At 42.6% G+C, this 17433-nt stretch overlaps 2 protein-coding genes across 3 annotated transcripts in view; one reads left to right on the top strand and one right to left on the bottom strand.

Moving 5' to 3' along the window:
• MFSD6 (major facilitator superfamily domain containing 6) overlaps nt 1-10915 on the bottom strand; it is a 96596-nt gene extending 85681 nt beyond the window's left edge. The window contains exon 1 of the mRNA XM_075934178.2: nt 10804-10915. The gene's annotated coding sequence lies outside the window, so the exon portion shown is untranslated. The remainder of the gene's footprint in view (nt 1-10803) is intronic.
• Nucleotides 1-17433, top strand: part of HIBCH (3-hydroxyisobutyryl-CoA hydrolase) — an 80052-nt gene that overhangs the window by 1876 nt on the left and 60743 nt on the right. For both annotated transcript variants that reach the window (XM_006113317.5, XM_014568603.4), the window contains exons 3-6: nt 218-358; nt 1297-1381; nt 2627-2707; nt 7423-7475. In XM_006113317.5, the coding sequence (XP_006113379.3) occupies nt 218-358; nt 1297-1381; nt 2627-2707; nt 7423-7475 (360 nt within the window). The remainder of the gene's footprint in view (nt 1-217; nt 359-1296; nt 1382-2626; nt 2708-7422; nt 7476-17433) is intronic.

Genomic DNA, 17433 nt, shown 5'->3' with positions numbered 1-17433 from the left:
GTACAACACAAAAGTTATTTCCAAATATTAGAATAGCCGAAATCGATCTTTAAATATGCAGTGTTGGAAAATATAAGTCTAGAACTGTCAACATATAATAACCTTAACCACAGTTAAGGTGAGTTCTGAGAATATTTATGGAAGTAGATTGTCTCGCTTTACGGTATGGTTATGTAACATAAAAGATGTTTTAGTTTCCATATTTTTGCATATACAGAATATGTCCAAGCATACAGATTCTTCAGCTGAAGTGTTATTGGAAAAGAGAGGGTGTGCTGGAGTAATAACTATGAATAGACCAAAGGCTCTAAATGCGTTAAATCTTTCCATGATTCGACAGATTTATCCACAGTTAAAGGTTAGTGGCTTTATTTTAACTCAGCCTAAATTCGTATACACTACTAATATTTTTAAATCTAAAGCAGCTGCTACTTGGTTCTTTCTAATCCATCTGTAACTTCTTGTATGGAGTCACTGATTAAATCTCATTAAGACTGTTTCAATTAGCTACTTCAACATACACTTGACTAGCTCCATTGAATTCAGAGAGACTACTCACACAGTTTTAAATATTATTCTGGCCTACAGATTAGATATAAAATCCACATTTGATTGGTACTTTTGTTCCCCAACTAACTTTCTACATTTTAGTTAAATGCTGAACATTGTTGCATTTGTGGTGTTTTGGGTGCCCTTCTCCAAAAGATTATGTAATCAGGGTTTGGAGTGGGGAGAAAATAGATGAACTAGTCTAAATCCTGATTGTCTAAATATAGAAATAAATGTAACTATACAAGTGGTACATCTCCTCCCCCTTCTGTAGTGTGGATGTAGTTATTTTGGTATAAATATTTATATTGGTATAAGTTATTACCATATGGGAAAGGGATTAAGATATGGATATAATGCAGAACTTTATAACTGTGTGAATTGCCCCTGAGCTGTCTTTCTGTACACTCAGGAATAATTCTCTATATCAGTTAAGCTTCCATGTATGAACTGAAAGTTTCTTCAGGGGACAGACACTTATTTTTTTACAAGGGAAATAATAAATTCAGCAGTAATGGATGATAAACCCCTCCCTTCCCCCCACCCCGAAGGATTTCTATACAGCTGCATTAGTATATTTTCCAAGTCCTACCTATTGTACATTTTTTAGGGTTCAGTTGAAATGTCAATAGTATATGGCTCATTTTCTGGAAGGTGTAAGAATAATGACCAGAGATATTATTTGGAAAAATTGTGTTAAGTGAATTTTTATATATTGGGGAATAATATTTGTGTCTTTCCTTTTAGACATGGGAGAAAGATCCTGAAACTTTTCTAATAATTATAAAAGGAACTGGAGGAAAGGCTTTCTGTGCGGGGGGTGATATCAGAGGTAAAGGCTTGAGAATGTGCTGAAGTCACACTGGTCACTGTTTAACAATTGTGACATACAACTTTCAGTGATTAGTTACTTCACCCCCCCCCCCCCCAAAGCCCAACAGCAACGAATGGTTCTGCAGCATCTTAGATATTAACACAAAATAGAGGTAGTATCATGAGCTTTCATGGGAACAATTCATTTCTTTAGATGAAAAATATTACTCCTCCATTCTAAGTAAAGGGCATACATCAATTAGTAATATTGAAGTAAATGGATACTGTTGTCTGAGCATCAAGATTTTAACATTTTAAAACATTTACTAATTTTATAAGCTGCTTTTTATTTTATGTAGATAATACAGAGATAAAGCAAAACTGTATTTACATTAGGATAGCTAAATTTTTGTATGGTTGAATAGTAACCAGGTAGCAGGCTAAAGCTTACTTCAGTCACAACTGGTTGTGAACATAGTAGTGAGAAGGAAGAACTTGTCTCCTCAAAGAGATCCCATGCTATTAAGGGTATCTGCCCCTGCTGTCTGGTGGCTGTATTAGAGAACCCACTGATATTGAAGACCCAAATAGTCATGTTACCAAAACCCACCTGCTTATATTTGACTTGATATGATCACAGTGTTCATATGTTTGTTAGCTCCAGAGTAGATTACTTTGTTTCATTTAACAAAACCCATGCACCCTGAAAATGCTTCAGAGGCTGAAAATGTAACAACCTGTCAGATCATTGTAAGTTAGTGTCCTCCCAGTACTGGTCCCCATTTTCCAGTATTCAGGATCTTTAGTAGGAATTGTTTTAGCTGCTTAAGAGATTGGCTTTTCCTCACTAATCATTGACTGTCATGATAATTTCAGTGAAATTGAAGTATGAAGCTGTCAGCCAGTAGGAAAGGCTCATGAATACAGGAGGCATAACTTTAATGAGAACAGGATGCTGATTGAACATGTTCCCATAACAAATTATGGAGAAAAATAATCATGCGACTAACTCAAGAATAATGATATTGATTGTATTTAAGTAATTAAAATCAATTTAAGTTTGCTGATTGCCACCCTTTGGTTTACTGCACTAAAAAACCCCCACAGAAAACGTGTCCTTTCTACAGAATTTAAATCTTTCAGAGTACACAAGTCTCTGCTTATTGTGAATATTAATATATAAGATATTTAATATTGCAAATTACGTTTTGTTGTGATGGTTCAATTTTTAATCAAGTAATTTAGTTCATTTTGTCTTTACTAGCAATCACAGAAGCTGGAAGAGTTGGAGATAGGCTAGCACAAGATTTCTTCAGAGAAGAATACATGCTGAACAATGCTATTGGTATGTGTGTACAAAGAGGTTTCCAAATCTAAATACCTTTAGAATATTTGTAGATTTGGTTTTTCACAATGGTGGCTCTAAGCATAAATTCAACACTTAATTGTATAGAACTGGTAACAGAGGTAAAGATGAAATCTGAAGATATTAATTTTTCTGACTAAGTGCCAGTTTTGGTAATCTACCTCTAATTTGGCAGTGGATAATCACTTGAGTTCGTGTAAAGTATTCATTTTCTGTTTTAAACTGTTAAATAGTTTGTTTTCATCATGGGGATTGCCAGTAATTCAGTACAGTTGAATAATGGGTAAAGTAAATCCTAGATTTGCAGATTAAGTGTTCTAGATAATTATGTAATATAGGGAAGACTAAGATGTGACAGGATACATTAAGTGGGCACACCTGTATTTGCCACCTCATCCTTACATTAAGTACTTAGTGAAGCTAGAAGGCAATTCTTCACTAATTTGGTAACAATTTGTAACAGAGTTCTACTGATTATTACTATGGCAAATGGCTTAATAATATTCAGAAAGATTGGACCTTTATGTTAATAATCTATTTACAGACAATATAAACTGTGTGTGGGTTAACATTCTTCAGAGCAAAAAATCAGTTACTAGCAATTGGGAGTCAGGAAGCAGCTTTTTCTGCAGACATGTTTAATTGAGTATTCTGGGCTTAAGTTTTCCTTGGCAGCATCTGCTACTAGTGACAGATACAAGATACTGACTAGAAGGACCAGTGTTTCAATGTTGTATGACAATTCAGGTGTACCTAAAGTACATCTTCAGATTAAACATTAATATTTCTGAAAAGTGAGTTCTTACAACAGCCTTAGATTAATAATATTGAGGCATGGTCTGTGCTAAAATAGCGTGATTGGCTATGTCACTCATCGTTGTGAAGGAAATCTTGATCTTCAAAGGTAGTGAAGCTGAGCTAATCTTGTGTATATACTTATGTTAAGTCAATGGCAGACTTCTTCCATTGACCTACCTACCACCCCTGTGGGAGGCGGATTACAATGTGCCAATGGGAGAACTCCTTTCGTTGGCATGGATAGTGTCTATACCAGGGGTGCCCAAACTTTTTTCAAAGAGGGCCAGATTTGATGAAGTGAACAAGTGTGAGGGCCAACCATTTTGCCTGACATTCTTTGAACCATTAAAATTAAATGCAAATTAACTATTTTATGCAAGATTTATTGCAAACGGCATACTTTTCATTTCGTCACATGGATGACAAATCTAAACAGGTGTTAAATCACTCTGCCTTTCATATGAAGGCCAGATGAAAAAAAAATCCAGGAAGCTGAAATATGTCAGGAACATTGTAAAGTACATTACATATTATTGGTAATAAAGGTTGTCTCAACTTTTAAGTTCAAAAAATATGAACAGGAACATAACACCAAGTACAGGCAGTCCCCGACTTACGCGGATCCGACTTATGTCGGATCCGCACTTACGAACGGGGTTTTCTTGCCCCGGAGGTCGAGGTAGCGGATTGCTGCCTGCGAGCTCCGGGGCAAGAAAGCCCCGTTCGTAAGCTGCTCCCGTGCCCCTGGTCTGCTGGAGACCGTCTCCAGCAGACCAGGGGCACCGGGCAGGTTCCCGCTCTTCTGAGGCTTTGACAGAGCAAAGCCTCAGAGGCGCGGCTCCCCGTGTCCCTGGTCTGCTGGGGGGGGCGCGGCTAGTGTGCGCCCCCCCCCCCCCCAGCAGACCAGGCTTTTGTTTTGGACCCTGGAGCAGAGCAGCTGGGGCGCTGCGGATTGGTCCTGCAGCACCCGCTGTGGGTACTACTAGACCAACCCGGCAGCACCCCAGCTGCTCTGCCCCAGGTCCTGATTCAGCCGCTGCTGGTCAGTTTCAGCAGTGGCTGAATCAGGACGCCTGGGGCAGAGCAGCTGGGGTGCTGCCGGGTTGGTCCAGTAGCGCCGAGGAGCGGTGCTACTGGAGCAACCCAGCAGCACCCCAGCTGCTCTGCCCCAGGCGTCCCCAAGTCAGCCGCTGCTGAAACTGACCAGCGCTGACTACAGGAAGCCTGAGGCAGAGTTGCTCTGCCCCAGGCTTCCTGGAATCAGCGCTCATCAGTTTCAGCAGCAGCTGACTTGGGGAAGCTTGGGGTTCTTAAGTTGAATCTGTATGTAAGTCAGAACTGGCGGTCAGTTTCAGCAGCGGCTGAATCTGGACGCCAGTTCTGACTTACATACAGATTCAACTTAAGAACAAACCTACAGTCCCTATCTTGTACGTAACCCGGGGACTGCCTGTATACATGTTGTGTCCAAATATATTTAACTGATTTAGACCAACTGACATTAACTGAGATTTTACAATGTATTCATCTCAATACATATGGATTCGTTGGGGGCCATAAAAGATAGATATTGCCAAATTACCTGTGGGGCCGTATTAAACCGGAACACGGGCCACAATTGGCCCGCGGGCCGGACTTTGGACATGCCTGGTCTATACTGATATCCTACTGTGGTGCTGCTGTAACATTTCAGACAAACAAGCCCTGAGAATTTAACATCGGACTAATGTGTTATTTCACTTTAGACTACGAAAGAGAGACAAGTCCGTTTTATAGTTTTACTTTAGCATTCTGCAAGAGCATAAGAACACAGTTTTTGTATAATAAAGACCACAGAGGACTTTAAAGCCTATGGTAAAGTTTTAAAGTACATATAAATTAATGTTGATTATGACTTTAATAAAGCTTATATAAAACAAATGTATATTTTTGCTAAGTGTGGTCTGATAGCATTCATATCAGAGAGATTTAAAGAATGTCAGTTTATGCATGTGAGATTTTGTATATATGAAAAGCACCTCTAGTGCATATCTAAAGTTGTCACCAAATAGTTTTTTTTAAAATTAAAGTGGAGATATAATACAAAGATCAATTTAAGAGCCCATTCAGTAATATTGCATGTTCTATGCTGATGTGGATAAAGTGCAATTGCTTTGTTATATTTGCTAAATATTATTTCACACTACTCCTGTGTGGATCTTGTAGTGAAAGGCCTTCTCATCTCTACTATATATTTGAGTTTGTGCGTCCATCTGTGTGAGTTTGTTCAAGAACTTCCCCTAAACAGTAAGAGCTAGGACCACTAAATTTGGTATGCACCTTCCTCTTATAACTTAAGGCAAGGTCAGGGTTTGGTTGTGTGAGGACAATGGGTTGTGTGTTGAACGCGACTTATTTGTATCAAACAAAGAGGTGTGAGAGATAGCAGGGACTGTTATACTCATGAATGACTACAAAGGGACAGCAAGCGCCCCAGCCCTGGGGAGCAGCCGCCCACTGTGCTGAGCAGCCCCTTCTGGGTCAGCCCTGGGTAGAAGCTGGTGAGTGAGCCTGCACAGTCCTTCTGTACCCCCTCTTGCCCCGGGTAAAGCTGGGTAAGTTTACTAGTAAATACATATATATGGAGTAGCGATGTAAAGGATTAGTCGACTATCCGATAAGCAAATGCTTATTGGATAGTCGACTAGTTGCTCCCCCCTCCTACTATCAGATAAAGGCAGCAAGTGGAGGAGAAGAAGGGGGGTACTTCAATGCGGCAGCACCACATGGAGCCTGGGGTCAGCGTCTCTCTGCGACGCTGCCACTTTGAATGCCTCAGGGAGCCTGGCGTCAGGCTCCTTGCAGCATTTCAAAGCAGCAGTACCTTGTGGAGCCCAGAATCAGCTGGATGATCCACTGAAATGCATCAACTATTTGATTAGTCAGTTACCCAATACTTAACATCCTTAACACGGAGAGTGTTTAAAATTGATGTGGGAACCATAACTCTACATTTTCTAGCATTTTGTTGGTATTTGCTCTAACTGCATGAGTTGGTATTTATCTGCTTATTAGAATTAATTAAAAATACTAAAACAGCTTCATTCAAAAAACCTGCTCTTGAAGTAACTGGGACTTGGTTTTGCACTTTCTAAGTTACTCTGGGGCTACATCTACACTGCAGGCTTTTTTGCACAAGAACTGTTTTGCACAAGAACTCTTGTGCAAGAGTGCGTCCACACTGCCATGTGCTTTTGTGTGAAAGCGTCCATGGCAGTGTGGGCGCTCTTGCGCAAGAAAGCACTGATGGCCATTTTAGCCATTGGGGTGTCTTGCGCAAGAAACCCCTGTTGCCCATCCACACTGCTTTCTTGCCCAAGAGCTCTTGCACAAGAGGGCTTATTCCTCATGGGGAGAGGAATAACTAGTTTAAGAAGCCCTCTGTTCTGATGCTTGACTGTAAATTTACTTGTGCAAGAATGCGTGTGCGGTGTAGATGCTCTGCAAGTTTTTGCGCAAGAACAACTATTCTTGCGCAGAAATCCTGCAGTGTATACATAGCCAGGATGTTTAGGTATTCACACACTTAGTCTTAAAAATATAGGTTTGTTTACTGGTTGCTTTTTAAAATGCATACTTAAGGATGGTAGACGTACCTCTAGGATTCTCCTCCTAGAGTATTAACTGACAAGTCAGTAGTGAAGTTTATATAATTTAAGAGCTACTTCAAGTACCTGTAACATAGGGTGGTGACAAATATTACCCTATTATCTTTGTATAAAGTAATTTGTCTGTTAAAAGTACAGCCAGTTAAAGAGAAATTTGTGGTATGTGCATCACAGATGTGTCTAGGAAGGGGCTAGTGTACATTCCTACAAAAATGTATTACATATGCCTAATTGTTACATTTTTGTTAGGTACCTGCCGGAAGCTGTATGTGGCACTTATTGATGGGATTACAATGGGAGGTGTAAGTAAAATGTCTAATTGAAGTAGTTAAGATGTCTTGTATGTGTTAATGTAATAGTTGATTAAAAACACTGAGGGATGCAAAATTGACAGTTTCAAGAAGTGCATAGAACACCATCACTTAACAGTTATTTTTAGATATTAAGTGTTGCTTGGCATACATCATTTAGAAAATAGTTAATTTTTAGGAGTGACTCAGAATAACTTCGTGTCAAACGTATACTGCAAAGTCTTTGAAGGTGGATGTTTACCTCATTCTCTTGGTAGCATTCACATTGTATAGGTGCAATTACAGGGAAAGAGATGACACTAAGAGTTCTACCACAGTAGAGCAGACTGCTATTTTTAATGATAGTTATTAAAGATAAACCTGCTTTTTTCTCTGAGGCCTTGATAGTAGCTTTGAAGTCTGCAGAGGGACATTGAAGCTTATATAAAGGAAGCTGGAATTTTGGTATAAGAATCTAAAAGTGGGGACATTAACATGTATAATATAGACAGATCTCTTCCAGTTCTGATCATTTGCCCTTGACGCTATCCTTAGTTAACTTTTTTAAAGGTTAGAAATCTGAAATATACAAATAACTAATTAGCTAGATTGGTGCACACCCAATTTGTTAATGATATCACAATGCATACACAATGCCACAAACACAATACTCTCACTTAGGATATATATTGCTGTCTTTTTTCCATTAATTTGACCTTTCAAGTTTCACTGTCACATTCAAATCCTAGCAGAGATGATCATGTGATAGGAGAAAGCCTGTATTTTTTGTGACGAGATCTGGAAATTGTTGGATTTGTGTCTGAGTGATTTGTTTGGCAACGGAGTATGTCTGTATGGAATGAATTTTTATTTTTTGATAAGAATATTTGAGTGATCACTAGATGATGTTAGCTTTCAACCCAGTGAAAAAGCATCCTAATTGTCTTTGGCAACAGCATTACCTTAAACAATTTTACTAGTGGCATTTGAGTAAACAGGAATGGAAGTACAGGCAGTCCCCGACTTACGTCGGATCCGCAGTTACGAACGGGGCTGCCCCAGAATACACAGACTGCGGGACCTCGCGGTCCTGCTGCCCGTGTACTCTGGGGCTTTGCTCTGCGTCTCCCTGGTCTGCAGACCAGGAAGACGCAGAGCAAAGCCGCGGAGGGGCTCGGGCAGCGGGGCAGCCCCGCTGCCCGAGCCCACACCCGCGTGGCTTTGCAAAGGGCGGGGAAGCCGGCGGCGGAGCAGTCCAGGCGCTCCTGGGGTGCCTCGCTGCCCGAGCCCCCCCGTGGCTTTGCAAAGCCGCGGGGGGGGGGGGCTCGGGTAGCGAGGCACCCCAGGCGCGCCTGGACTGCCCCGCTGCCGGCTTCCCCGCGCTTTGCAAAGCCGCGGGGGGGGGGGGCGGCTCAGGCAGCGGGGCACCCCAGGCGCGCCTGGGCTGCTCCGCTGCTGGCGTCCTCAGAGGCGCTCCCCGTCTCCCTGGTCTGCTGGTCTCCAGCAGACCAGGGAGACCGGGAGCAAAGCCGCGAAGGACCCAGGCGGCGGGACCGCGGTGCATCTCGGTCCGCCGCCCGAGTCTTCCTGGTCTGCTGGGGTGGGGGGGGCGCAGCTAGTACGCCCCCCCCCCCAGCAGACTAGGCTTTTCTCCGGACGCCTGTGGCAGAGCAGCTGGGGTGCTGCCGGTTGGTCCCGCAGCGCCGCTCTGGGCGCTACTGATGCAACCCAGCAGCACCCCAGCTGCTCTGGTCCTGATTCAGCCGCTGCTGGTCAGTTTCAGCAGTGGCTGAATCAGGACACCTGGGGCAGAGCAGATGGGGTGCTGCTGGGTTGCTCCAGTAGTGCCGAGGAGCGGCGCTACTGGAGCAACCCAGCAGCACCCCAGCTGCTCTGCCCCAGGCATCCCCAAGTCAGCTTCTGCTGAAACTGACCAGCGCTGACTGCAGGAAGCCTGAGGCAGAGTTGCTCTGCCCCAGGCTTCCTGGAATCAGCTGCTGATCAGTTTCAGCAGCAGCTGACTTGGGGACGCTTGGGGTTCTTAAGTTGATTCTGTATGTAAGTCAGAACTGGCGGTCAGTTTCAGCAGCGGCTGAATCTGGACGCCAGTTCCGACTTACATACAGATTCAACTTAAGAACAAACCTACAGTCCCTATCTTGTACGTAACCCGGGGACTGCCTGTAGTACCAATAGTAAGAGTGGTGTCGCATTATAGCAAGCTATGGAAATAAGCTGTGGGAAAGGAGTAGCTGTCTGAATTGACTACCCATTTTTTAGTGTTGCCTTGTCTAGAAAATAGTGCCCATAGATACGTACATATAAAAATAAACGTACATATAAAAATAAACATCTGCTAGCAAGCGAAAGAGGATAGCATTTGTTTCTTGGCACATCATAGGGCTAATAGAGTCCCTGGATGCAAGTAAGATGGTGTAGGTTTTTTTTTGGTCTTTTGGTGCGTTTTGCTTGACTAGTTTTATCTAGATTATTCTTTTCATTTTTTCTAATATACATAGCTTACTATATCATATTTCCCCAAACTTTGTGTTGGGATCCTCAGAAGGTCACAGAAACAGTATGTAAGCAGCTTTCCCAGAGTTAAATTATTAAACTAATAAACTTTTCACTTAAGAACCGTCAACTCTAACTAAACATAGATGTGTTACCTTTATTCTTGCCTCAAGCCCTGCTACCTCTGTGGCCAGGTCTGTGCCTCCCACCGCACCAGCCCTGGCCATGACTGTCTCCTGGCCACCAGCCCTGCTACTTTGAGCTTGGGCTGCGGCTACGCTCCCTACCATGCTCCCCAGCACTCCGGCCCCACTGGGGCTGCGCTCCCCACTGCCAGCTCAGCCTGGGCTGCAGTTCTGAATCTGCCCAGCTGGGGCTCTGGTCCAGCAATATCCGTGCTCCCGCTGGATCATGGGTGTTGCTGGATGAGAGAGTCCCAAATTTTAGAGGGTCAGCCTGTGCTCTGTCTAATCACCGTAGGAAATTTACATATGAAACATAGCATAGGACAATTAAAATATTTTCTGACTCCTTACCCACACAATTCTTGTTATTACCAGCCCAGGCAGTTTTTACTTCACTAATGTTCCAGCATAGCAGCCAGATTGTGCAATTTGGGTTCTGCTCTGCCAGAATAAATTCACATGCTGGCAGCTCTGCCGGGAGGACATTGTACCTGCGTATGTAAGCATCCCTGTCAGGGGTGCACTCCCCCACCGTGCCTCAGTGCCCCCTGACTCTCCTCATCTAGCCCCTCTCAGGGAAAGTTACAATCTGTACGGGTTGCTCATCATTGGCATGGGGTTATCTTTACTGCCCCGCTTACCTAGGCTGCCTTGCAATCCGCCTCCAGACCTTGGGCCTTGCCTCCGGCTCCTAGCCCAGGGGAGTCTTGGCTGGCCCTCTCCCAGCCCTAGCTGGCTATCTCCAGCTGGTCTCCCTCCTGGGAGCTCCTGCTTCCTCTGCAGTCAGCCCTTCACTGGTCCCCTCTCTAAGCAAACTGCTTCTTTATATAGCTGCCAGCTGGGTTCTCACTCGCCCTAATGGCTTCAGCTGGCCTCTCCAAGCCAACTGTGCTGCCCTAGATATCTGCCAGCTGGGCTATCACTTGCCCTAACAGCTTCAGCTGGCCTCTGTTTCCAGCCCGGGCTCAGGGTCTGAGTCCTGGTCTTAAAGGGCCAGTGCAGGGCAGGCACCCTGTCACAATCCCCCAGGTCAAACAGCAGTACAAGTCTGGGGCTTTCCTGACCTTGCATTGTCTTGTACCGGTATTTGAAGAGGGAAAACAAATTTGTTCCACAACTGTGTGGGTTGCAGTGGTTTTATATTAACTTCACAGATTGGTTTCTTTTTTTTTTTTTTTATGCTGGACACTGTGCTGTCACCCCTTTTGCATCAAATTTTTAACTTACTTGGCAGTGGTGATACAAAAAGGCAAGCTTTGTGACTCCATACTATTTACTGCTCATTTTACTTTTTATAATATACTAATTCTGGCTCCTAGAAATGAAGCCTTACCCACGTCCAATTACTACTGTGAAGCCGGACCTCCAGTAAGTAGTCCCATTGATTAGTGAGATTATTTTTATACAGAGATAGCTTATGCAAAAGTTTGCAGGAGAAGGTCCTTGTTTAGCATAGCAGTATTTCTCAGCCTCTTTTTGTCTGAGGTAGCCACAACACGCTATTAAAAACTCCACAACTTAGCTGTGCCAAAACTGTTTTTCTGCATATAAAAGTCAGGGCCTGTGTTAGGATGTAGCAAGCAGGGCAGTGATCTGGGCCCACATGCCACAGAGGTACCACAAAGCTAAGTAGCTCAGGTTTTGGTTTTAGCTTTGGGTGTGGTGCTCAGTGCCCTGAGTTGCAGTTCCATGCAGTGTGACTTCGGCTTTCTGTTCTTGCCTCTAGTGTATCTAACACTGGCCATGGTTGGAAAATCCCTTGAAACCTACTTATAGCCCCCCAGGGACCCTTGATTTCTGTTTCAGAACCTCAGCAATATCTGCTGTTTAGTAGCTATCAGAGTTTGCCTTTCCTTTACTCTTCACATTGAATGGTTGATGCGCAATGACACATTTAGTGAAAATTTTAAAAAGCGAGTTCAAAACTTGCAATGTTGTTTTAAAATATTAAACATTGCCGACAATCAGTGCGTAGTCATTTTGGGTGCATGGAATTTTTTGGCCGACAGGCTCTAGTATTTTATATATTCTAGCATATAAAATGTGCAGAGGAAATATGTTAGATGCTGCAAGGAAGCAAAGCTCCTGAGTTAATACAAGCTCTTACAATAGTCCCACAAAAGAAGACCAATTTGGCTATTAGCTAATTAGAAGCCCTGTTTTTTTTCTTTCGTTTCAGTATCATTTAGTTCTTTCCACAAAGGTCACAACATTTCTTAAATTCAAAAGAAGTGTTGGCACTTCTGCCCAGTTTGTATGTTTACCTGAGCAGTAATGAATAAACAGATTTTCTGATTTTTACATGTTTAATGAATACTACTGTCGAAGCAAAAACACGCTCCTCTCTGTTTAGGCGGCTAACAACTGATTTGCTTTATTGATCAGTAAAGCAAAGTGATCCAAATGTGGTCCCAGCAAAGTCGGACCCAGTAAAGCTGCTAATACAATCAATCCTAGTATCTTTATACCCTTAGCCAAACAATCTGACGTCAGGGCATCCAATTACAGAAATCCTCAATTAAATTTGGAAAAACAAAGCCTTATCAACAAGATGGCAGACAGGTACGAGGGAGTACATCTCCTGTCCCAACCAGCCCAATTAACACATACCAATAGCCCATCCTGTAGGCCTCTTCTCACTGGGTGACAGAAAGTTCACTCTGGTCTACGTGCTTGAGAGAAAAGCTGAAATGGTTTCTGATATACAAGATGGCTTCTAGCTAAACATAAAATAGCTTCTACACTACGATCATAGAATACTAGATCTGAAAGGCACCTTGAGAAATCTTCAAGTCCAGTTTCCTGCCCTCATGGCAGGACCAAGCATCATCCACATCATCCCTGACAGACGTCTGTCTTACCTACTCATAAATGTCTTCAGTGAAGGAGATTCTATAACCTCCCAAGGCAATTTATTTCTAGTGCTTAAGTGCACAACAGTAAGGAAGCTTTTCCTAATGAGCTGCAATTTAAGCCCATTGCTTCTTGTGCTGTCATCAGAGGTCAAGGAGAATAATTTTTCTCCTTCCTCCTTGTAACACCCTTTTAGGTACTTAACAACTGCTATCATGTTCCTCCTCTGACTTCTCTTTTCCAAATTAAACAGCCCTAGGTGTTTCAGTCTTCCCTCATAGGTCTTTTTTTCTAGACCTTTAATAATTTTTGTTGCTCTTCTCTGGACCCTCTCCTATTCGTCTACATCTTTCCTGAAATGTGGTGCCCAGAACTGGACATAATACTCCAACTGAGGCCTAATAAATGCAGAGTAGAGTGGAAGTCTGACTTGTGTCTTGCTGACAACACTGCTGTTAATGCATCCTAAAATGATGTTTGCTTTTTTGCAGCACTGTCACACTGTTGACTTGTATTTAGTTTGTGGTCCACTATGACCCCCTAGATCCCTTTCTGCAGTACTCCTTCCTAGGCAGTCATTTCCCATTTTGTATGTGTGAAACTGATAGTTCCTCCCTAAGTGGAGTACTTTGCATTTGTCCTTATTGAACTTCATCCTGTTTACTTCAGACCCTTTTTCCAGTTTGTCCAGATCATTTTGTATTATGACCTTATCCTCCAAAGCCCTTGCAATCTTTCCCAGCTTGATATCATCTGAAAACTTTATAAGGGTACTTTCTCTGCCATTATCTAAATTGTTGCTGGAGATACTGAACAGAGCTGGTTCTAAAACTGGTCCTTGTGGAATTTTGCTTAAGATAAATCATTGCATTTGTAAATGGCCTATATAGTTTCTGTAACTTTGGAAATGTTTGTACTCTCACATCCGTGCTTAACAAAAACAGAATTAGATGAAGCATAGGATAGAGTAATTTGTTTAACACAGTACATAATTTTTACCAAAGCACATTTATTATAGATTGTTGCTAATTCCAAGAAGCTAATTTGTAAGTGTTTCATGTCTCTAAAGTAAATCATAGAGTATTAGACGATTGAATCTTCTTTTCCCTGCTTATTGAATCAGGCTGTCCAAGTTTTTATTTTTTGTTTTTTGATGTTTTTTAAACATCTGTCTTTAGAGTTGCTGTTGGCAACATTTGCAAGACCAGAACCAGATCAGGAAAGAAGCAAACATCTGTCAAGGTAACATATGGCTAGGTAGAAGAGAGAATTAAAACAGACTACATTAATAATATGTTTCTATTTAAGTGTAGCTGAATAAGACCACAGCTTGAACTAGTTACCCACACTCTACTAGTTGCTTAATTATAATTTTATTAGAGTTAAAGTTAGGGATGTTAGCTGTCAGTTAATTGAATGGTAGAGTAACCACATGAATTTTTATCAGTTGCTTGACTATTCTATAGTCTCTGGGGGTGGAGCCGGCAGCCAGTGCGCTCCACCCCCACTCCCGAAGAGCCCGCAGAGTCTTGAACAAGCTCAACATTTTTACTTTCTAGAATACTTTGTTTTCCTTCTTTAAAGAACACCTTTTTGTTCTCAGAGGAATATCCAGATAAGCAATGTATGGAATAAGGCTGACATTCTGTGTCAGAACTCAATTTTTTAAATTTAGTTCACTTGCTTTTAAAATATACTTATCAGTCATGTTCATGGAAGGGATGTTAACATGTAGTTGTTTACACGATTAACTGATAAGCCTGGGTTTATCGGTTAATTCTAATGACTATATACACACACACCCCTTTCTGTCTCTGTATCAGGGGCAGCAAGGAAGGGGAGGTGGGAGCCAGTGCAAAGCATGCCGGCTCCTGTGGAGCTGCCTCTCTTCCCCCTCCTGCTGCCTTCTTCAGAGGCAGCAGTCCAAGGGGGCTTCCCTTGGATTGCCTCCCCCACCCCGCCCTTGTACTGCTACCTCTGATAGAAAGGCAGCAGCATGGAGGGGCAAGGGTGGCAGGTAGAAGCCGGTATATGTGGGAAGCCGGTTTTCAATTTTCAGCAGTTATACAGTTACTTAAACACATTTTAATATGTTTTTATTCTTTGTGACAATTCAGTTTGGAACCCGGTTCACAGTGAATGACAGCTATACATTTTGAGTTGCTGTCAATATTGTTAATGGATATGTTTTTCTGTAAGTACTTTAAATGAGCCAGTAGGTGGGGTAGCAGAGCTTATTAATTTTCTGAAGCCTACTGTATACTCTTCTAGAATGGTAATTTTTTGTAACTTAAAATTGCTTGTTTTTATATCTTCCATCATATGTAAGAGCTTCAGAATAATTTGCTCAACTGAGAGAAGTGTGGCTGATAACAATAAGATGAAAATAGATAAAAACTATAGGTTGAACCTCTCTAGTCCGGCACCCTCGGGACCTGATTGGTGCCGAACCAGAGAATTTGATGAACTACGGGAAGTCAATATTGTCTCGCTGCATTACCAACATTTCCATTGCTTACTGGGCTCTTAGAAGACATTTAGTTTTAAATTAGATCTAAGTAACAGCAGAGAACACTGAGAGTCAGGACTACTGGACGTAAAAAAACACTATGGGACCATGGAAAACTTGGCTACACCAGTGATAAGTGGACATCAGGCTAACTAAAATCATGCCAGACCACAGAAGTTGCTGGACCAGAGAGTGCTAGACTAGAGAGGTTCAGCTTGTAGTGAATTTGAGAAGAAACCTTATATTGAAAATGAAAGGGACAAGTGTTAAGGGCAAGGAACATATTGGGTTTGTGGAAAATTAGTTTTGTTTATGGTAATGTGATGTAACTTCTGTCCAGCCAAAATCCAGAAATTATGTTTAAAGGAACACTATATATGAATGAGCTTATCACCAGAAATAATATGCACAAGATATGTAATTATTTTAATTAACAGTATGAGTTAAAGATGTATGGATGGCTTAAACTTGGAATTTTCTATAACGTAAGAAAACTTTTTGCCTTGCTGCGATCCATATTGATATGGAGGCAATTGAATGGAAGTGTTGCTTCAAAAGCTTTGCCCCTTCCTCAACACCCATACGTTTAGTTGGGCCTTGTTGAAACAGGATCTAAATTTTGTCACTCTAATTATTGGTCTTCCCTTCATGAAGTCAGGACTTATAGCCTAATTAGTATTGTGTATCATAAGCACAGTAATACCTATTCTCAGTGAGAGTGTAGGATACCATTTGGGTGTTTTGAATTTAAGTAAATGCTGTTGGATAGAATTTTTGCTCCCAAGGTATAGCAAAGAGCACTTGCACAAAACTTGGAAAGTCTCAGAGGGGTAGCCACATATGTTTGTAACTTTAAAAAATGAGTCGTCCTGTAGCACCTTAAGCTATGTCTACACTGCAAGGTTTTTGCGCAAAACCAGCCATTTTTGCGCAAAAACCGACGGAGCGTCTCCACCTCAAGCGCGTTTTGGGGCAAAAACCAAAAGAGTAAATTGATAGGACAAAGGGCTTTTGCTACTAGAGTTATTCCTCTCCCCTTTTTGCGCTGTAGCTTTTACACAGAAATGCATGTGTAGATACTCCGCAGGGGTTTCTTGCACAAAAAGAGCCATCAGAAAAAGCACAGGTGCTCTGATGGCCATTCTGTGAATGGCAATCAGAGCTTTCTTGCGCAAGAGCGTCCATGCAGTGTGGACGCTCTCTTGCACAAAAGCACATCGCTTTTGTGATGTGCTTTTGAGGTGTGGACACGCTTTTGTGCAAGAAGTTTTTGCAGAAGATCTCACTATTATTTTGAAAGTGTGTTAATGTGGACACTCCGCTGCTGCTAATTTGAAATAATTGGCCTCCAGAGACCTCTCACAGCTGCAGTTCTGACAGCTCTGGCCACACCTGGCATCTGCACTGCTTCCCTTCTCTTGTGAAACTTAAAACTCAAGGCAATAGCAGAAGGACTTCTTGCACATTGGAGAGCAGTGAGAGCCACGTGCGAGACAGCAGCCAGCGAGGGAGCCATGATGGACTCCAACACTGCCTTGGAGCCTCCCACGACTGCCAGCACTCCTGCTGCTCCCTTGGCTGCCACTGTCCAGGGATAAAAGAGATCTCTGGCCTAGACTGGTGTAGAGATTCTGGACCTCATCCAGGTCTCAGGGGAGGAGACCAACCTCTAGGATCTCCGAACCAAAAAGAGGAATGCGGTGATCTGCATGAAGATTAAGGCGCTCCGGCATGCCTACTGCAAGCCAGCGAGCAGAGCAAATGCTCTGAGGCAGCACTGCACAGCTGTTGCTACTTTGACCAGTTGGATGCCATCCTGGGAGGGGGGCTGGTCACCTCCCCCATGTCATTGTGGAGTCTGGTCAGGACGTGCCCGGGATCAGCCTCCAGGGGGGCAAGGTGGCAGAGA

This window comes from Pelodiscus sinensis, chromosome 7, assembly GCF_052426305.1.
Source record: "Pelodiscus sinensis isolate ZL-2025 chromosome 7, ASM5242630v1, whole genome shotgun sequence".
Classification (NCBI taxonomy): Eukaryota; Metazoa; Chordata; order Testudines; family Trionychidae; genus Pelodiscus; species Pelodiscus sinensis.
The sequence above is the reverse complement of the archived record's forward strand: the minus strand, read 5'-3'. Positions and strand labels throughout refer to the sequence as shown.